Source organism: Eucyclogobius newberryi, unplaced genomic scaffold, assembly GCF_026437365.1.
Source record: "Eucyclogobius newberryi isolate DKJ021-1_F unplaced genomic scaffold, fEucNew1.0.hap1 SCAF_8, whole genome shotgun sequence".
In the NCBI taxonomy this organism is placed as follows: Eukaryota; Metazoa; Chordata; class Actinopteri; order Gobiiformes; family Gobiidae; genus Eucyclogobius; species Eucyclogobius newberryi.
Window position 1 is genome coordinate 34872962 of NW_027316500.1, and position 21573 is coordinate 34894534.

Here is a 21573-nt window from a genome sequence, read left to right on the forward strand (position 1 = left end):
TGTGGGCCGATGTGGGCCGATGTGACGCGATGTGGGCCGATGTGACGCGATGTGGGCCGATGTGGGCCGATGTGACGCGATGTGGGCCGATGTGACGCGATGTGGGCCGATGTGACGCGATGTGGGCCGATGTGACGCGATGTGGGCCGATGTGGGCCGATGTGACGCGATGTGGGCCGATGTGACGCGATGTGGGCCGATGTGACGCGATGTGGGCCGATGTGACGCGATGTGGGCCGATGTGACGCGATGTGGGCCGATGTGACGCAATGTGGGCCGATGTGGGCCGATGTGACGCGATGTGGGCCGATGTGTCGTGTCGTGCTGCTCGGATCACGGCCCAAAAAGTGTCGAGAGAAAAAGAAAACGTGCAAGAATCTGGACGACAAAGATCAGAGAAGAGTCCGTTCTTGGGTTGAACGGTGGTTTGGAGCTTCACTGGGCGTCGCCGTTTGGCTGATTTTTGGTTCCATTTCAGACTTTCTTCATCGGGTCCTTTGGGGATCAAGGGGTTCAAACCGTCTCTGGGTGTTGGAACCTGCGGCGCGGCGGTGGCGGGGCGCTCTGGTGTTGCCTGGCGTTTGAAGCGGGCGGCGCGGCTGTGGCGGGGCGCTCATACCGGCCGGTCCACGGCGTACTGGCACGGGCTGAGGTTGGCGTTGGGCGTCTGGACCGGCGGGTACGCGGTGAAGTTGTGCTGCTTGGCCTTGAGCCGCAGCGACGCCAGGCTGGAGCTGCACGACTCGCGGTACATGTACGGCGCCGGCGAGCTAGCGTACGGGCACGCCGAGTTCAGCGCCGATGGGGGCGGGGCCAGGCCGTTCAGGTTCTGCATGCCCGGCCCGGCGCTGGGGAACATGGGCTGTGACTGCAGGGGCGCGCTGAGGGCCGTGGACAGCGGGGTGCTCAGCGGGGCGCTCAGCGGGGCGCTCAGGGGGGCGCTCAGCGGGGACATGCCGTTGAAGAAGGGGAAGCTCTTGGAGGTCAGGGGCGCGCTCAGGCTCTTGGTGGCCCAGTTGTTGTAGGAGTAGCCGGCGGCGTACATGTCGTCGTACTGGACCAGGCCGTTAAACTGGGAGCCAAAGCCGCTCTTGCACATCTCGGCCTGCTGGTGGCGCTCACGCTTCCGCCACTTCGCCCGGCGGTTTTTGAACCAGACCTGGAAGTGAGAAAGGGATGAGTTAAAATCTGAGACAGAACCAAACCAGACCAGACCAGACCAGACAGAACCAGACCAGACCAGACCAGACCAGACCAGACCAGACCAGACAGAACCAGACAGAACCAGACCAGACCAGACCAGACAGAACCAGACCAGACCAGACCAGACCAGACCAGACAGAACCAGACCAGACCAGACCAGACAGAACCAGACAGAACCAGACCAGACCAGACAGAACCAGACCAGACCAGACCAGACAGAACCAGACCAGACCAGACCAGACCAGACAGAACCAGACCAGACCAGACAGAACCAGACCAGACCAGACCAGACCAGACCAGACCAGACAGAACCAGACCAGACCAGACCAGACCAGACCAGACAGAACCAGACCAGACCAGACCAGACAGAACCAGACCAGACCAGACCAGACCAGACAGAACCAGACCAGACCAGACCAGACCAGACAGAACCAGACAGAACCAGACCAGACCAGACAGAACCAGACCAGACCAGACCAGACAGAACCAGACCAGACCAGACCAGACAGAACCAGACCAGACCAGACAGAACCAGACCAGACCAGACCAGACCAGACAGAACCAGACCAGACCAGACCAGACCAGACCAGACCAGACAGAACCAGACCAGACCAGACCAGACCAGACAGAACCAGACAGAACCAGACCAGACCAGACAGAACCAGACCAGACCAGACCAGACAGAACCAGACCAGACCAGACAGAACCAGACCAGACCAGACCAGACAGAACCAGACCAGCCCAGACAGAACCAGACCAGACCAGACAGAACCAGACCAGACCAGACAGAACCAGACCAGACCAGACCAGACCAGACAGAACCAGACCAGACCAAACTAGACCAGACCAGACCAAACCAGACCAGACCAGACCAGACAGAACCAGACAGAACCAGACAGAACCAGACCAGACCAGACAGAACCAGACAGAACCAGACCAGACCAGACAGAACCAGACCAGACCAGACAGAACCAGACCAGACCAGACCAGACCAGACAGAACCAGACCAGACCAGACCAGACCAGACCAGACAGAACCAGACCAGACCAGACCAGACAGAACCAGACCAGACCAGACAGAACCAGACCAGACCAGACCAGACCAGACCAGACAGAACCAGACCAGACCAGACCAGACCAGACAGAACCAGACCAGACCAGGCGTTTAAGGAAGACAAAGGTCAAAGTTCCCTCTAAACCCATGAATCATGGACTAAACGTTCTGGTTGAAGGTTCTTGATCTCGTTCAGGGTTTGTGACCTTTGACCTGCTGCTGTTTTGTGTTGTTTTGTTTAGTTTTCTAGTTTAGCATCTTTTGTGCTCTGTTTAGTTACTTTTGCTTGAGTAGTTGATTTACATTACACTTTCTTTTGGTGGTTTATTATTTCATAACTGAGTCAGTGCAATGACCGTTTTCTCTTTGTTTCAGACGCTGGCGCCTCCTGGACACGCCCCTGGACACGCCTCCTGGACACGCCCCAGGACTGGCCTCCTGGACATGCCCCTGGACACGCCCCTGGACACGCCTCCTGGACACGCCCCAGGACTGGCCTCCTGGACACGCCCCAGGACACGCCCCTGGACACGCCTCCTGGACACGCCCCAGGACACGCCCCTGGACACGCCCCAGGACTGGCCTCCTGGACATGCCCCTGGACACGCCCCTGGACACGCCTCCTGGACACGCCCCAGGACTGGCCTCCTGGACACGCCCCTGGACACGCCTCCTGGACACGCCCCAGGACACGCCCCTGAACACGCCTCCTGGACACGCCCCAGGACACGCCCCTGGACACGCCCCAGGACTGGCCTCCTGGACATGCCCCTGGACACGCCCCTGGACACGCCCCAGGACTGGCCTCCTGGACACGCCCCTGGACACGCCTCCTGGACACGCCCCAGGACACGCCCCTGGACACGCCTCCTGGACACGCCCCAGGACACGCCCCTGGACACGCCTCCTGGACACGCCCCAGGACTGGCCTCCTGGACATGCCCCTGGACACGCCTCCTGGACACGCCCCAGGACTGGCCTCCTGGACATGCCCCTGGACACGCCCCTGGACACGCCCCAGGACTGGCCTCCTGGACACGCCCCTGGACACGCCTCCTGGACACGCCCCAGGACACGCCCCTGGACACGCCTCCTGGACACGCCCCAGGACACGCCCCTGGACACGCCCCAGGACTGGCCTCCTGGACATGCCCCTGGACACGCCCCTGGACACGCCCCTGGACACGCCCCAGGACTGGCCTCCTGGACATGCCCCTGGACACGCCCCTGGACATGCCCCAGGACACGCCCCTGGACACGCCCCTGGACACGCCCCTGGACACGCCTCCTGGACACACCCCTGGACACGCCCCTGGACACGCCCCTGGACATGCCCCAGGACACGCCCCTGGACACGCCCCTGGACACGCCTCCTGGACACACCCCTGGACACGCCCCTGGACACGCCCCAGGACACGCCCCTGGACACGCCCCTGGACACGCCCCTGGACACGCCCCTGGACACGCCTCCTGGACACACCCCTGGACACGCCCCTGGACACGCCCCTGGACATGCCCCAGGACACGCCCCTGGACACGCCCCTGGACACGCCTCCTGGACACACCCCTGGACACGCCCCTGGACACGCCCCAGGACACGCCCCTGGACACGCCCCTGGACACGCCCCAGGACACAGCCCTGGACACGCCTCCTGGACACGCCCCTGGACACGCCCCTGGACATGCCCCTGGACACAGCCCTGGACACGCCTCCTGGACACGCCCCTGGACACGCCCCTGGACATGCCCCTGGACACGCCCCTGGACATGCCCCTGGACACGGACCAGGACACGCCCCTGGACACGCCCCAGGACACAGCCCTGGACACGCCTCCTGGACACGCCCCTGGACACGCCCCTGGACATGCCCCTGGACACAGCCCTGGACACGCCTCCTGGACACGCCCCTGGACACGCCCCTGGACATGCCCCTGGACACGCCCCTGGACATGCCCCTGGACACGGACCAGGACACGCCCCTGGACACGCCCCTGGAGCTCAGGCCTGATTTCACATGTAATTACATTATTAGATATTAAATTCATATTTCAACATTAATGTAGTAATATATTTGTCCTAAATTTAGTTGTTTAATGATTATTTATTTCTTTTCTTTCACTTTTACCTTCTACATGTAACACATAGTTATTACGTGTCATTATTGTTCATATCTCTGTCATTACTGGACCCGGGTTCATAAAGTGGAGCCATAATTCTCCACAGACGTGATTTGTCACTTTGATGTCGTTAGATTAATATTGAAACTAAACTTCAGCTGTCAATCAAACAGAACAAGAAGCTTTTCCAATTAAAGTGATTAAAAGAGTGAAAACGTCTCTGTCTCAGCCACAAATGAAAGAGGATTTGATATGAGCCCAAAGTGTGTCAACACAACTTAATCCTGTTAAAATATCTGAACGATAAATGTGTGCGGGACGTTCTGATCCTTTCAAAGTAAAAGTCTGGGATATGAACAGTTATTAGAGCTGATATTTGACACTTTCACCAAAGGATTAGTGTTTAATAGGGCAAGTTAAATATGAATATAAAAATGTACTTTATTAAAAGTGAGACGTGCTCGCCGGTGGTGCAGTGGTTATGGGCGTGGCACATGTGTCGTGGCTGCTCTTCTTCTCTCCTTTTAACGGCTGATGTTCTAATAAAGACTTGTTTTAAAGTTATTTTTGTTGTTGTTGTTGTTTTATGGCGGTTGGCATCCGAGTGTTGCATTACCGCCAGACTTTATTCCTCAGTGTTACAAAGCCCATGAGTTGTTGTTGTTGTTGTTGTTGTTGTTTTATGGCGGTTGGCATCCGAGTGTTGCATTACCGCCAGACTTTATTCCTCAGACGTTTCGTAGTCCTCAGACTCTGTCGTAGTCCGTAAAAGTACTCCTCCCATTGCTTTGGCGTTACAAAGCCCATGAGGTCATGATGTGTTTTTGTGACTAGAATAGTTGTTGTGTCAGAGACCAACCGGCTTTATTCCAGGGAGACTCTTCTTCACCTTCCTCGCCCTCTTTGACGGTCGGTGCTTTGGGAAGTACAAAGCCCATGAGCTCCACACTTGGAACCCATTCATATGACATATATACTTGTACCACTGTGTTTATGTGTCATTGTTTTCAAAGCCCATGGGATCAAAGCGGAAAGAATGAACTCGGCTCCACTCCAGGGAGACTCCTCCCCACCCTCCTCGCCCTCCTTGACGTTCGGCGCCCCGGAAGCACAAAGCCCATGAGATCATGGGACGTCTTTGTTGTTTTACAAAGCCCATGAGGTCATGGGACGTCTTTGTCGTTTTATCCCTTAGAAGTCCTTCTTCCATCACTTTGGCGTTTCTAGGCCCATGAAGTCCAAGCGCGTTAGAACATCCTCTTGCTCCTCATCCTCGGCTCAGTCTCCAACACCCCCCACCTCTATAAACGTTTACCCAGCCCTGTGCTACATAAGTAAGCAACCACAGCCTGACACAAACCCTGTGACTGGATCGCCAGAACGTTCCGCAGATTGAACTCCCGCCCATTATTCCGAAACCACAAGGCCAACCCGGCCCTTTCCCTATCATAAGCCTCACAGCAAATCAGCACATGCTCGACAGTCTCTGGCACCCGACAGTGACCACACAGACCGGTCGGATGTTTGCCTATCCTACTTAGTGACCAATTGAGTCCAGTATGGCCAATCCTCATGCGGGCGAAGGCCCTTTCCTCCCACGCGTTCCTGCCCATAGACCCGCAAGGACCCACACTACCCTGTATGTGATAGAGATGCCGTCCAGTAACACAGTGGCTCCAAAATTCCTGCCAAAGGCCGACCACATGACTCTTGATAACAGGCTTGATTTCAGATTTGCTTAACTCAACCGCCACATCAATTGATGGCCGCCGAAGGGAACGTTTAGCCAGTGCATCAGCCATTTCGTTACCATCCACCCCCACATGCGCAGGGACCCAAATGAAGGAAACCCTCACATCCTTCCTGGACAGGGAGAGCATCAGACAGAAGATGCCATTCAACACATCCTGTCTGCAATCCGATTTCCCAGATTTAATGCTTTGCAATGCAGAAAGGCTGTCAGAGGCCACCACAATGCCGCAACACTGCAAAGCAGATTCCGCCCATTCCAACGCCAACCGTATCGCTATAAGTTCCGACGTGAAAACAGAAAGGCGATCTGTCAACCTCTTCTTGACCGCCAGCCCCAGGTCAGGCACAAAATAAGCGGCGCCAGTACGCCCACTCTCAGGATCCCTAGACCCGTCGGTATAAATAAACACATCACCTGAGTGCTTATCGATGAGCGCTTGAACGGCAAACTGCGGTGCCCTCCCAGCGACTCCTCTAAGCTTGCCATGCAAGCTAACATCAACAGGAGCCGGGACAAACTTCCACGGAGCTATAGCAGACAAAGCCACCGACGGGCTCACACGCAGATCACCAACCCCCGCAAGCCGCGCCTTCGCATTTCCTACCTGGCCGAAAATCATACCGCCAGCCTCACTCTGCCCCCCATCAACCCTGAGAAAGTCCCTCACCGGGTGAGAGCTCGTATGACCTTGCACATTCACCCAGTAAGCCAACAGAAGTTCTAGCCTCCGGAGCCGTAACGGCAATTCCCCCAACTCAACCTGCAGCGCCGAGACAGGGGAGGTCCTAAAAGCCCTACAGCAGATGCGCAAGGCCTGGGCTTGCTCCACATCAAGCTTCTTTAAGTTAGTCTCAGCCGCAGACATGTAGGCTATAGTCATGATACGTCTTTAAAGAGGATCGTGTCACATGTTCTAATGGTCAGGCTTTTATGACACATCCACACGTTCTCCTGACCAGAGGAGCCTCCAGGGTTTTAAAACAGGAGTGACCAAAATAAGGGGGTCTGAGGGTCCTCCCCCGGAAAATCAAAACCACACGTCCAGACCTGGTTTGGACCTGGTTTAGACCTAGTTTAGACATGGTTTAGTCTTGGTTTAGTTTCTGTTAAGTCCTGGTTTAGTCCTGGTTTAGTTTCTGTTAAGTCCTGGTTTAGTCCTGGTTTAGTTTCTGTTTAGTCCTGGTTTGGACCTGGTTTAGACCTAGTTTAGACATGGTTTAGTCTTGGTTTAGTTTCTGTTAAGTCCTGGTTTAGTCCTGGTTTAGTTTCTGTTAAGTCCTGCTTTAGACCTGGTTTAGTCCTTGTTTAGTCCTAGTTTAGATCTGGTTTAGTCCTGGTTTAGTCCTGGTTTAGTCTTGGTTTAGTCCTGGTCCAGTCCTGGTTTAGTCCTGGTTTGGAGCTGGTTTAGTCCTGGTTTAGTCCTGGTTTAGTTTCTGTTAAGTCCTGGTTTAGACCTGGTTTAGTTTCTATTAAGTCCTGGTTTAGTCCTGGTTTAGTCCTGGTTTAGTTTCTGTTAAGTCCTGGTTTAGTCCTGGTTTAGTCCTGGTTTAGTCCTGGTCCAGTCCTGGTTTAGTCCTGGTTTAGTCCTGGTTTAGTCCTGGTTTAGTCCTGGTTTAGACCTGGTTTAGTCCGGGTTTAGTCCTGGTTTAGTCCTGAGTTAGTCCTGGTTTAGTCCTGGTCCAGTCCTGGTTTAGTCCTGGTTTAGATCTGGTTTAGTCCTGGTTTAGTCCTGGTTTAGTCCTGGTCCAGTCCTGGTTCAGTCCTGGTCCAGTCCTGGTTTAGTCCTGGTTTAGTCTTGGTTTAGTCCTGGTCCAGTCCTGGTTTAGTCCTGGTTTAGTCCTGGTTTAGATCTGGTTTAGTCCTGGTTTAGTCCTGGTTTAGTCCTGGTTTAGTCCTGGTTTAGTCCTGGTTTAGTCCTGGTTTAGTCTTGGTCCAGTCCTGGTTTAGTCCTGGTTTAGTCCTGGTTTAGTCCTGGTTTAGTCTTGGTCCAGTCCTGGTTTAGTCCTGGTTTAGTCCTGGTTTAGTCTTGGTCCAGTCCTGGTTTAGTCCTGGTTTAGTCCTGGTTTAGTCCTGGTTTAGTCTTGGTCCAGTCCTGGTTTAGTCCTGGTTTAGTCCTGGTTTAGTCCTGGTTTAGTCTTGGTCCAGTCCTGGTTTAGTCCTGGTTTAGTCCTGGTTTAGTCTTGGTCCAGTCCTGGTTTAGTCCTGGTTTAGTCCTGGTTTAGTCCTGGTTTAGTCTTGGTCCAGTCCTGGTTTAGTCCTGGTTTAGTCTTGGTCCAGTCCTGGTTTAGTCCTGGTTTAGTCCTGGTTTAGTCCAGCTTTAGTCCAGCTTTAGTCCAGGGACTCACCCGCACTCTGGCCTCGGTCAGGTTGGTCCACACAGCGATCTCTTCTCTGGTGGACATGTCTGGATAACGGTTTCGTTGGAACGTGGACTCGAGCTCCTGAAGCTGCTGAGACGTGAAGTGTGTCCTCTGTCGTCTTTGCTTCTTCTTCAGAGACGCGTCCTCCACAGAGTCCTCCACAGAGTCCTCCAGAGTCCCCAGTCCAGACTTATCTGTGTCTGAAACACAGAGACCAGGAGTATACACCTGACATCCACTCTAAGAAGGACGTACAGAGGACAAGTGTCAGGAAGGACAGGAGGGACAGGAGTAGTAGTAAGAGTCGTACCAGTAGTAAGAGTAGTAACAGTAGTAACAGTAGTAACCATAGTAAGAGTAATACTGACAGTAGTAACATTAGTAACAGTAGTAACAGTAGTAAGAGTAGTAGTAACAGAAGTAGTGACAGTAATAGTAACAGTAGTAACAGTAGTAACAGTAGTAACAGTAGTAACAGTAATAACAGTAGTAGTAACAGTAGTAGTAACAGTAGTAGTGACACTAGTAACAGTAGTAACAGTAGTAACAGTAGTAACAGTAGTAACAGTAGTAACAGTAGTAACAGTAGTAGTAACAGTAGTAGTGACACTAGTAACAGTAGTAACAGTAGTAAGAGTAGTAACAGTAGTAACAGTAGTAACAGTAGTAACAGTAGTAAAAGTAGTAACAGTAGTAGTAACAGTAGTAGTAACAGTAGCAACAGGAGTAACAGGAGTAACCGTAGTAACAGTAGTAACAGTAGTAAGAGTAGTAGTAACAGTAGTAGTAACAGTAGTAGTAACAGTAGTAGTGACACTAGTAACAGTAGTAACAGTAGTAGTAACAGTAGTAACAGTAGTAACAGTAGTAAGAGTAGTAACAGTAGTAGTAACAGTAGTAGTGACAGTAGTAGTAACAGTAGTAGTGACAGTAGTAGTAACAGTAGTAACAGTAGTAACAGTAGTAGTAACAGTAGTAGTAACAGTAGTAACAGTAGTAACAGTAGTAAGAGTAGTAACAATAGTAGTAGTAACAGTAGTAACAGTAGTAAGAGTAGTAACAATAGTAGTAGTAACAGTAGTAACAGTAGTAAGAGTAGTAACATTAGTAGTAGTAACAGGAGTAAGAGTAGTAACAGTAGTAAGAGTAGTAACAGTAGTAACAGTCGTAAGAGTTGTAAGAGTAGTAACAGTAGTAAGAGTAGTACTGACAGTAGTAACATTAGTAACAGTAGTAACAGTAGTAACAGTAGTAACAGTAGTAGTAACAGTAGTAACAGTAGTAAAAGTAGTAGTAACAGTAGTAGTAACAGTAGTAACAGTAGTAACAGTAGTAGTAACAGTAGTAACAGTAGTAACAGTAGTAAGAGTAGTAACAGTAGTAGTAACAGTAGTAACAGTAGTAACAGTAGTAGTAACAGTAGTAGTAACAGTAGTAACAGTAGTAACAGTAGTAGTAACAGTAGTAGCAGTAGTAACAATAGTAAGAGTAGTAACAATAGTAGTAACAGTAGTAACAGTAGTAACAGTAGTAAAAGTAGTAACAGTAGTAGTAACAGTAGTAACAGTAGTAAGAGTAGTAACAATAGTAGTAACAGTAGTAGTAACAGTAGTAACAGTAGTAACAGTAGTAAGAGTAGTAGTAACAGTAGTAACAGTAGTAACACTAGTAAGAGTAGTAACAGTAGTAGTAGTAACAGGAGTAACAGTAGTGGTAACAGTAGTAACAGTAGTAACAGTAGTAACAGTAGTAAGAGTAGTAGTAACAGTAGTAACAGTAGTAACACTAGTAAGAGTAGTAACAGTAGTAGTAGTAACAGGAGTAACAGTAGTGGTAACAGTAGTAACAGTAGTAAGAGTAGTAACAGTAGTAGTAACAGTAGTAACAGTAGTAAGAGTAGTAGTAACAGTAGTAAGAGTAGTAACAATAGTAGTAACAGTAGTAGTGACAGTAGTAGTAACAGTAGTAACAGTAGTAACAGTAGTAACAATAGTAAGAGTAGTAACAATATTAGTAACAGTAGTAACAGTAGTAACAGTAGTAACAGTAGTAAAAGTAGTAACAGTAGTAGTAACAGTAGTAACAGTAGTAAGAGTAGTAACAATAGTATTAACAGTAGTAACAGTAGTAACAGTAGTAAGAGTAGTAACAGTAAAAGTAGTAGTGACAGTAGTAACAGTAGTAACAGTAGTAACAGTAGTAACAGTAGTAGTAACAGTAGTAGTGACAGTAGTAGTAACAGTAGTAACAGTAGTAGTAACAGTAGTAGTGACACTAGTAACAGTAGTAACAGTAGTAACAGTAGTAACAGTAGTAACAGTAGTAACAGTAGTAACAGTAGTAACAGTAGTAACAGTAGTAGTAACAGTAGTAACAGTAGTAACACTAGTAAGAGTAGTAGTAACAGTAGTAACAGTAGTAACACTAGTAAGAGTAGTAACAGTAGTAGTAGTAACAGGAGTAACAGTAGTAACAGTAGTAGTAGTAGTAGTAGTAACAGTAGTAACAGTAGTAAGAGTAGTAACAGTAGTAGTAACAGTAGTAACAGTAGTAAGAGTAGTAGTAACAGTAGTAACAGTAGTAACACTAGTAAGAGTAGTAACAGTAGTAGTAGTAACAGGAGTAACAGTAGTGGTAACAGTAGTAACAGTAGTAAGAGTAGTAACAGTAGTAGTAACAGTAGTAAGAGTAGTAGTAACAGTAGTAACAGTAGTAACACTAGTAAGAGTAGTAACAGTAGTAGTAGTAACAGGAGTAACAGTAGTAACAGTAGTAGTAGTAGTAGTAACAGTAGTAACAGTAGTAAGAGTAGTAACAGTAGTAAGAGTAGTAACAGTAGTAACAGTAGTAGTAGTAGTAGTAACAGCAGGAAGAGTGGTAACAGTAGTAACAGTAGTAAGAGTAGTAGTAGTTGTAATAGTAGTAGTAGTAGTAGTAGTAGTAGTAGTAGTAGTAGTAGTAGTAGTAGTAGTAGTAGTAGTAGTAGTAGTAGTAGTAGTAGTAGTAGTAGTAGTAGTAGTATGTGTATTACTGACCGCTGTGCTCTTTGGGCTCATTCTGTGGCGTTCCAGAGTCCGACAGAGACAGAGTCGGGCTCCGGGCTTCAGAGTCCAGAAGACTGAACTCCATCACGCCCCCTGCAGGACACAAAGGACACTTTAGAGGAGACACATCACGCCCCCTGCAGGACACAAAGGACACTTTAGAGGAGACACATTCTGCTGTGACCATGATTATAATTATGGTCAGGAGCTTTAATGAGCCAAAGGCCAAGATGGCGGATACAAGCGGTCGAAATGAGTTTCCTCCACCGGGTGGGTGGGCGCTCCCTTGGAGATAGGGGGAGGAGCTCAGTCACACGGGAGGAGCTCGGGGTAGAGCTGCTGCTCCATACATCAGCAGTGTTACGAGTCACGTCCTTCAATGTGAACGCCACTGAACCACATCAAAGCAACATTTACAGATATTATATCTTTACAAGAGACGACTCTGAACATCAAGAAACCATGAAATTCATATTCTTCATCAAATAAAGACAAACACAGAAGAAGAAGAAGAAAAAGAAGAAGAAGAAGAAGAAGAAGAAAAAGAAGAAGAAGAAGAAGAAGAAGAAGAAGAAGAAGAAGAAGAAGAAGAAGAAGAAGAAGAAGAAGAAGAAGAAGAAGAAGAGCTGCAACTTAGAGTTCAAACTGGATTGTTTTTAAGAGTTTTGAACATGAGGATAAAGAGGCAGATATGAATATGTGTCTGCCACTCTGACCCCTGACCCCTGACCAACTCTGACACCTGACCCACTCTGACCCACTCTGACCCACTCTGACCCCTGACCCCTGACCAAATCTGACACCTGACCCACTCTGACCCCTGACCAACTCTGACACCTGACCCACTCTGACCCACTCTGACCCCTGACCCACTCTGACCCCTGACCAACTCTGACACCTGACCCACTCTGACCCACTCTGACCCCTGACCCACTCTGACCCCTGAACCACTCTGACCCCTGACCCTTGACCCACTCTGACCCCTGACCCTTTACCCACTCTGACCCCTGACCCCTGACCCTGCACCACTCTGAGGGAACCCTGATCCCTCTAAAGCTCTAAAGACACACCTCAGAGACCGTCATGTCCCTGAAGGAGCGACTGGACTGTGCCTCATAGAGACTATTTCTGTTCTGAACGTGACGTTTATTTACCTCAATTATGTCCAACAAATCCACAATGAGACACACACAAGAGGACATAAGACCATCTTTACACACAATGAGACACACCCAAGACGACATAAGACCATCTTTACACACAATGAGACACACAAGAGGACATAAGACCATCTTTACACACAATGAGACACACACAAGAGGACATAAGACCATCTTTACACACAATGAGACACACAAGACGACATAAGACCATCTTTACACACAATGAGACACACAAGACGACATAAGACCATCTTTACACACAATGAGACACACAAGAGGACATAAGACCATCTTTACACACAATGAGACACACACAAGACGACATAAGACCATCTTTACACACAATGAGACACACACAAGACGACATAAGACCATCTTTACACACAATGAGACACACACAAGAGGACATAAGACCATCTTTACACACAATGAGACACACACAAGACGACATAAGACCATCTTTACACACAATGAGACACACACAAGACGACATAAGACCATCTTTACACACAATGAGACACACAAGAGGACATAAGACCATCTTTACACACAATGAGACACACACAAGAGGACATAAGACCATCTTTACACACAATGAGACACACAAGACGACATAAGACCATCTTTACACACAATGAGACACACAAGACGACATAAGACCATCTTTACACACAATGAGACACACAAGAGGACATAAGACCATCTTTACACACAATGAGACACACACAAGACGACATAAGACCATCTTTACACACAATGAGACACACACAAGACGACATAAGACCATCTTTACACACAATGAGACACACACAAGAGGACATAAGACCATCTTTACACACAATGAGACACACACAAGACGACATAAGACCATCTTTACACACAATGAGACACACACAAGACGACATAAGACCATCTTTACACACAATGAGACACACACAAGAGGACATAAGACCATCTTTACACACAATGAGACACACACAAGACGACATAAGACCATCTTTACACACAATGAGACACACACAAGAGGACATAAGACCATCTTTACACACAATGAGACACACAAGAGGACATAAGACCATCTTTACACACAATGAGACACACACAAGACGACATAAGACCATCTTTACACACAATGAGACACACACAAGACGACATAAGACCATCTTTACACACAATGAGACACACACAAGACGACATAAGACCATCTTTACACACAATGAGACACACACAAGAGGACATAAGACCATCTTTACACACAATGAGACACACACAAGACGACATAAGACCATCTTTACACACAATGAGACACACACAAGACGACATAAGACCATCTTTACACACAATGAGACACACACAAGACGACATAAGACCATCTTTACACACAATGAGACACACACAAGAGGACATAAGACCATCTTTACACACAATGAGACACACACAAGACGACATAAGACCATCTTTACACACAATGAGACACACACAAGAGGACATAAGACCATCTTTACACACAATGACACACACAAGACGACATAAGACCATCTTTACACACAAATTTGATTGTGTGTCTGTTGTGGAGCTGAAGGGTCTGACCCACTGGAGAAGGAGACGATGTCATTGTGACTCTGATCAGGTTTGTCCCAAACAAACGAGACGCTGCAGAAGCATCAATAATGAACGAGGACGCACAAAACTCACGCACACACAAACACACACACAGACACACGCACGCACGCACACACACACAAACACACACAGACACACACAAACACACACACACACACAGACACACACACACACAGTCGCGCTCTCGTCGTGCTCTCGTCTCGCTCTCGTCGCGCTCTCGTCGCGCTCTCGTCTCACTCTCGCTAGCTCTCGTCTCGCTCGCTCTCGTCTCGCTCGCTCTCGTCTCGCTCTCGTCTCGCTCTCGTCTCGCTCTCGTCGCGCTCTCGTCTCGCTCTCGTCTCGCTCTCGTCTCGCTCGCTCTCGTCTCGCTCGCTCTCGTCTCGCTCTCGTCTCGCTCTCGTCTTGCTCTCGTCTCGCTCTCGTCTCGCTCGCTCTCGTCTCGCTCTCGTCTCGCTCTCGTCGCGCTCTCGTCTCGCTCTCGTCACGCTCTCGCTCGCTCTCGTCTCGCTCTCGTAGCGCTCTCGTCTCGCTCTCGTCTCGCTCTCGTCTCGCTCTCGTCTCGCTCTCTCTCGTCTCACTCGCTCTTGTCTCGCTCGCTCTCGTCTCGCTCTCGTTGCGCTCTCGTTGCTCTCGTCTCGCTCGCTCTCGTCTCGCTCTCGTCTCGCTCTCGTCGCTCTCGTCTCGCTCTCGTCTCGCTCTCGTCTCACTCTCGTCTCGCTCTCGTCTCGCTCTCGTCTCGGTCGCTCTCGTCGCGCTCTCGTCTCGCTCTCATCGTGCTCTCATCTCGCTCTCGTCTCGCTCGCTCTCGTCTCGCTCGCTCTCGTCTCACGCGCTCTCGTCGTGCTCTCGTCGCGCTCTCGGCGCGCTCTCGTCTCGCTCTCGTCTCGCTCTCGTCGCGCTCTCGTCGCGCTCTCGTCTCGCTCTCGTCTCGCTCTCGTCGCGCTCTCGTCTCGCTCTCGTCTCGCTCTCGTCTCGCTCTCGTCTCGCTCTCGTCTCGCTCGCTCTCGTCGCGCTCTCGTCTCGCTCTCGTCTCGCTCTCGTCGCGCTCTCGTCTCGCTCTCGTCTCGCTCTCGTCGCGCTCTCGTCTCGCTCTCGTCTCGCTCTCGTCTCGCTCTCGTCTCGCTCTCGTCTCGCTCGCTCTCGTCGCGCTCTCGTCTCGCTCTCGTCTCGCTCTCGCCTCGCTCTCGTCGCGCTCTCGTCGCGCTCTCGTCGCGCTCTCGTCTCGCTCTCGTCTCGCTCTCGTCGCGCTCTCGTCGCGCTCTCGTCTCGCTCTCGTCGCGCTCTCGCTCGCTCTCGTGTCGCTCTCGTCTCGCTCTCGTCTCGCTCTCGTCTCGCTCTCGCTCTCGTCTCGCTCGCTCCCGTCGTGCTCTCGTCTCGCTCTCGCTCGATCTCGCTCGCTCTCGCTTGCTCTCGCTCGCTCTCGCTCGCTCTCGCTCGCTCTCGTCTCGCTCGCTCTCGTCTCGCTCTCGTCTCGCTCTCGTCTCGCTCTCGTCTCGCTCTCGTCTCGCTCTCGTCTCGCTCTCGTCTCGCTCTCGTCTCGCTCTCGTCTCGCTCTCGCTCGCTCTCGTCGCGCTCTCGTCGCGCTCTCGTCGCGCTCGCTCTCGCTCTCGTCGCGCTCTCGTCGCGCTCTCGTCTCGCTCTCGTCGTGCTCTCGTCTCGCTCTCGTCTCGCTCTCGTCTCGCTCGCTCTCGTCTCGCTCTCGTCTCGCTCTCGTCTCGCTCTCGTCTCGCTCTCGTCTCGCTCTCGTCGCGCTCTCGTCTCGCTCTCGTCTCGCTCTCGTCGCGCTCTCGTCTCGCTCTCGTCTCGCTCTCGTCGCGCTCTCATCTCGCTCTCGTCTCGCTCTCGTTGCGCTCTCGTTGCTCTCGTCTCGCTCTCGCTCGCTCTCGTCTCGCTCTCGTCTCGCTCTCGTCGCTCCCGTCTCGCTCTCGTCTCACTCTCGTCTCGCTCTCGTCTCGCTCTCGTCTCGGTCGCTCTCGTCGCGCTCTCGTCTCGCTCTCATCGTGCTCTCGTCTCGCTCTCGTCTCGCTCGCTCTCGTCTCACGCGCTCTCGTCGTGCTCTCGTCGTGCTCTCGTCGTGCTCTCGTCGCGCTCTCGTCTCGCTCTCGTCTCGCTCTCGTCGCGCTCTCGTCGCGCTCTCGTCTCGCTCTCGTCTCGCTCTCGTCGCGCTCTCGTCTCGCTCTCGTCTCGCTCTCGTCTCGCTCTCGTCTCGCTCTCGTCTCGCTCGCTCTCGTCGCGCTCTCATCTCGCTCTCGTCTCGCTCTCGTCTCTCGTCTCGCTCTCGTCGCGCTCTCGTCGCGCTCTCGTCTCGCTCTCGTCTCGCTCTCGTCGCGCTCTCGTCTCGCTCTCGTCTCGCTCTCGTCGCGCTCTCGTCTCGCTCTCGTCTCGCTCTCGCTCGCTCTCGCTCGCTCTCGTCTCGCTCTCGTCTCGCTCTCGTCTCGCTCTCGTCTCGCTCTCGTCGCGCTCTCGCTCGCTCTCGTCGTGCTCTCGTCGTGCTCTCGCTCGCTCTCGCTCGCTCTCGTCTCGCTCGCTCTCGCTCGCTCTCGCTCGCTCTCGTCTCGCTCTCGTCTCGCTCTCGTCTCGCTCTCGTCGCGCTCTCGTCTCGCTCTCGTCTCGCTCTCGTCTCGCTCGCTCGCTCTCGTCTCGCTCTCGTCTCGCTCTCGTCTCGCTCTCGTCTCGCTCTCGTCTCGCTCTCGTCGCGCTCTCGTCTCGCTCTCGTCTCGCTCTCGTCGCGCTCTCGTCTCGCTCTCGTCTCGCTCTCGCTCGCTCTCGTCTCGCTCTCGTCTCGCTCTCGTCTCGCTCTCGTCTCGCTCTCGTCGCGCTCTCGCTCGCTCTCGTCGTGCTCTCGTCGTGCTCTCGCTCGCTCTCGCTCGCTCTCGTCTCGCTCGCTCTCGCTCGCTCTCGCTCGCTCTCGTCTCGCTCTCGTCTCGCTCTCGTCTCGCTCTCGTCGCGCTCTCGTCTCGCTCTCGTCTCGCTCTCGTCTCGCTCGCTCTCGTCTCGCTCTCGTCTCGCTCTCGTCTCGCTCTCGTCTCGCTCTCGTCGCGCTCTCGTCTCGCTCTCGTCACGCTCTCGCTCGCTCTCGTCTCGCTCTCGTAGCGCTCTCGTCTCGCTCTCGTCTCGCTCTCGTCTCGCTTTCGTCTCGCTCTCTCTCGTCTCACTCGCTCTCGTCTCGCTCGCTCTCGCCTCGCTCGCTCTCGCTCGCTCTCGTCGCGCTCTCATCTCGCTCTCGTCTCGCTCTCGTCTCTCGTCTCGCTCTCGTCGCGCTCTCGTCTCGCTCTCGTCGCGCTCTCGTCTCGCTCTCGTCTCGCTCTCGTCTCGCTCTCGTCTCGCTCTCGTCTCGTCTCGCTCTCGTCTCGCTCTCGTCTCGCTCTCGTCGTGCTCTCGTCTCGCTCTCGTCTCGCTCTCGTCTCGCTCGCTCTCGTCTCGCTCTCGTCTCGCTCTCGTCTCGCTCTCGTCTCGCTCTCGTCTCGCTCTCGTCGCGCTCTCGTCTCGCTCTCGTCTCGCTCTCGTCGCGCTCTCGTCTCGCTCTCGTCTCGCTCTCGTCGCGCTCTCATCTCGCTCTCGTCACGCTCTCGCTCGCTCTCGTCTCGCTCTCGTAGCGCTCTCGTCTCGCTCTCGTTCCGCTCTCGTCTCGCTCTCTCTCGTCTCACTCGCTCTTGTCTCGCTCGCTCTCGTCTCGCTCTCGTTGCGCTCTCGTTGCTCTCGTCTCGCTCTCGCTCGCTCTCGTCTCGCTCTCGTCTCGCTCTCGTCGCTCTCGTCTCGCTCTCGTCTCACTCTCGTCTCGCTCTCGTCTCGCTCTCGTCTCGGTCGCTCTCGTCGCGCTCTCGTCTCGCTCTCATCGTGCTCTCGTCTCGCTCTCGTCTCACGCGCTCTCGTCGTGCTCTCGTCGTGCTCTCGTCGTGCTCTCGTCGCGCTCTCGTCTCGCTCTCGTCTCGCTCTCGTCTCGCTCTCGTCTCGCTCTCGTCGCGCTCTCGTCTCGCTCTCGTCTCGCTCTCGTCTCGCTCTCGTCTCGCTCTCGTCTCGCTCGCTCTCGTCGCGCTCTCATCTCGCTCTCGTCTCGCTCTCGTCTCTCGTCTCGCTCTCGTCGCGCTCTCGTCGCGCTCTCGTCTCGCTCTCGTCTCGCTCTCGTCGCGCTCTCGTCTCGCTCTCGTCTCGCTCTCGTCGCGCTCTCGTCTCGCTCTCGTCTCGCTCTCGCTCGCTCTCGTCTTGCTCTCGTCTCGCTCTCGTCTCGCTCTCGTCTCGCTCTCGTCGCGCTCTCGCTCGCTCTCGTCGTGCTCTCGTCGTGCTCTCGCTCGCTCTCGCTCGCTCGCTCTCGCTCGCTCTCGCTCGCTCTCGTCTCGCTCTCGTCTCGCTCTCGTCTCGCTCTCGTCGCGCTCTCGTCTCGCTCTCGTCTCGCTCTCGTCTCGCTCGCTCTCGTCTCGCTCTCGTCTCGCTCTCGTCTCGCTCTCGTCTCGCTCTCGTCGCGCTCTCGTCTCGCTCTCGTCACGCTCTCGCTCGCTCTCGTCTCGCTCTCGTAGCGCTCTCGTCTCGCTCTCGTCTCGCTCTCGTCTCGCTTTCGTCTCGCTCTCTCTCGTCTCACTCGCTCTCGTCTCGCTCGCTCTCGTCTCGCTCTCGTTGCTCTCATCTCGCTCTTGCTCGCTCTCGTCTCGCTCTCGTCGCTCTCGTCTCGCTCTCGTCTCGCTCTCGTCTCGCTCTCGTCTCGCTCTCGTCTCGGTCGCTCTCGTCGCGCTCTCGTCTCGCTCGCTCTCGTCTCGCTCTCAACGTGCTCTTGTCTCGCTCTCGTCTCGCTCGCTCTCGTCTCGCTCGCTCTCGCTCGCTCTCGTCGCGCTCTCATCTCGCTCTCGTCTCGTCGCGCTCTCGTCTCGCTCTCGTCTCGCTCTCGTCGCGCTCTCGTCTCGCTCTCGTCTCGCTCTCGCTCGCTCTCGTCTCGCTCTCGTCTCGCTCTCGTCTCGCTCTCGTCTCGCTCTCGTCTCGCTCTCGTCGCGCTCTCGCTCGCTCTCGTCGTGCTCTCGCTCGCTCTCGCTCGCTCTCGCTCGCTCTCGTCTCGCTCGCTCTCGTCTCGCTCTCGTCTCGCTCTCGTCTCGCTCTCGTCGCGCTCTCGTCTCGCTCTCGTCTCGCTCTCGTCTCGCTCGCTCTCGTCTCGCTCTCGTCTCGCTCTCGTCTCGCTCTCGTCTCGCTCTCGTCGCGCTCTCGTCTCGCTCTCGTCTCGCTCTCGCTCGCTCTCGTCTCGCTCTCGTAGCGCTCTCGTCTCGCTCTCGTCTCGCTCTCGTCTCGCTTTCGTCTCGCTCTCTCTCGTCTCACTCGCTCTCGTCTCGCTCGCTCTCGTCTCGCTCTCGTTGCGCTCTCGTTGCTCTCGTCTCGCTCTTGCTCGCTCTCGTCTCGCTCTCGTCGCTCTCGTCTCGCTCTCGTCTCGCTCTCGTCTCGCTCTCGTCTCGCTCTCGTCTCGCTCTCGTCTCGCTCTCGTCTCGGTCGCTCTCGTCGCGCTCTCGTCGCGCTCTCGTCTCGCTCTCGTCTCGCTCTCGCTCGCTCTCGTCGCGCTCTCGTCGCGCTCTCGTCGTGCTCTCGTCTCGCTCTCGTCGCGCTCTCGTCGCGCTCTCGTCGCGCTCTCGTCGTGCTCTCGTCTCGCTCTCGTCGCGCTCTCGTCGCGCTCTCGTCTCGCTCTCGTCGCGCTCTCGTCTCGCTCTCGTCGCGCTCTCGTCTCGCTCTCGCTCGCTCTCGTCTCGCTCTCGTCTCGCTCGCTCTCGTCTCGCTCTCGTCTCGCTCTCGTCTCGGTCGCTCTCGTCGCGCTCTCGTCTCGCTCTCGTCGCGCTCTCGTCGCGCTCTCGTCGCGCTCTCGTCTCGCTCTCGTCGCGCTCTCGTCGCGCTCTCGTCTCGCTCTCGTCTCGCTCTCGTTGCGCTCTCGTTGCTCTCGTCTCGCTCGCTCTCGTCTCGCTCTCGTCTCGCTCTCGTCGCTCTCGTCTCGCTCTCGTCTCGCTCTCGTCTCACTCTCGTCTCGCTCTCGTCTCGCTCTCGTCTCGGTCGCTCTCGTCGCGCTCTCGTCTCGCTCTCATCGTGCTCTCATCTCGCTCTCGTCTCGCTCGCTCTCGTCTCACGCGCTCTCGTCGTGCTCTCGTCGTGCTCTCGTCGTGCTCTCGTCGCGCTCTCGTCTCGCTCTCGTCTCGCTCTCGTCGCGCTCTCGTCGCGCTCTCGTCTCGCTCTCGTCTCGCTCTCGTCGCGCTCTCGTCTCGCTCTCGTCTCGCTCTCGTCTCGCTCTCGTCTCGCTCTCGTCTCGCTCGCTCTCGTCGCGCTCTCATCTCGCTCTCGTCTCGCTCTCGTCTCTCGTCTCGCTCTCGTCGCGCTCTCGTCGCGCTCTCGTCTCGCTCTCGTCTCGCTCTCGTCGCGCTCTCGTCTCGCTCTCGTCGCGCTCTCGTCTCGCTCTCGTCTCGCTCTCGCTCGCTCTCGCTCGCTCTCGTCTCGCTCTCGTCTCGCTCTCGTCTCGCTCTCGTCTCGCTCTCGTCGCGCTCTCGCTCGCTTTCGTCGTGCTCTCGTCGTGCTCTCGCTCGCTCTCGCTCGCTCTCGTCTCGCTCGCTCTCGCTCGCTCTCGCTCGCTCTCGTCTCGCTCTCGTCTCGCTCTCGTCTCGCTCTCGTCTCGCTCTCGTCTCGCTCTCGTCTCGCTCGCTCTCGTCTCGCTCTCGTCTCGCTCTCGTCTCGCTCTCGTCTCGCTCTCGTCTCGCTCTCGTCGCGCTCTCGTCTCGCTCTCGTCTCGCTCTCGTCGCGCTCTCGTCTCGCTCTCGTCTCGCTCTCGCTCGCTCTCGTCTCGCTCTCGTCTCGCTCTCGTCTCGCTCTCGTCTCGCTCTCGTCGCGCTCTCGCTCGCTCTCGTCGTGCTCTCGTCGTGCTCTCGCTCGCTCTCGCTCGCTCTCGTCTCGCTCGCTCTCGGTCGCTCTCGCTCGCTCTCGTCTCGCTCTCGTCTCGCTCTCGTCTCGCTCTCGTCGCGCTCTCGTCTCGCTCTCGTCTCGCTCTCGTCTCGCTCGCTCTCGTCTCGCTCTCGTCTCGCTCTCGTCTCGCTCTCGTCTCGCTCTCGTCGCGCTCTCGTCTCGCTCTCGTCACGCTCTCGCTCGCTCTCGTCTCGCTCTCGTAGCGCTCTCGTCTCGCTCTCGTCTCGCTCTCGTCTCGCTTTCGTCTCGCTCTCTCTCGTCTCACTCGCTCTCGTCTCGCTCGCTCTCGCCTCGCTCGCTCTCGCTCGCTCTCGTCGCGCTCTCATCTCGCTCTCGTCTTGCTCT

General features: G+C 54.3%; 1 protein-coding gene across 1 annotated transcript in view; it reads right to left on the minus strand.

The window, feature by feature from the left end:
* Positions 1-549: 549 nt before the first annotated feature.
* Positions 550-21573, minus strand: part of LOC140351555 (pituitary homeobox 3-like) — a 32795-nt gene continuing 11771 nt past the window's right edge. Inside the window, exons 2-4 of the mRNA XM_072437409.1 lie at positions 11522-11623; positions 8472-8686; positions 550-1159 (exon numbers count right to left, since the gene is read on the minus strand). Of these exons, the coding sequence (XP_072293510.1) occupies positions 614-1159; positions 8472-8686; positions 11522-11615 (855 nt within the window). The 5' untranslated portion in view covers positions 11616-11623 and the 3' untranslated portion in view covers positions 550-613. The remainder of the gene's footprint in view (positions 1160-8471; positions 8687-11521; positions 11624-21573) is intronic.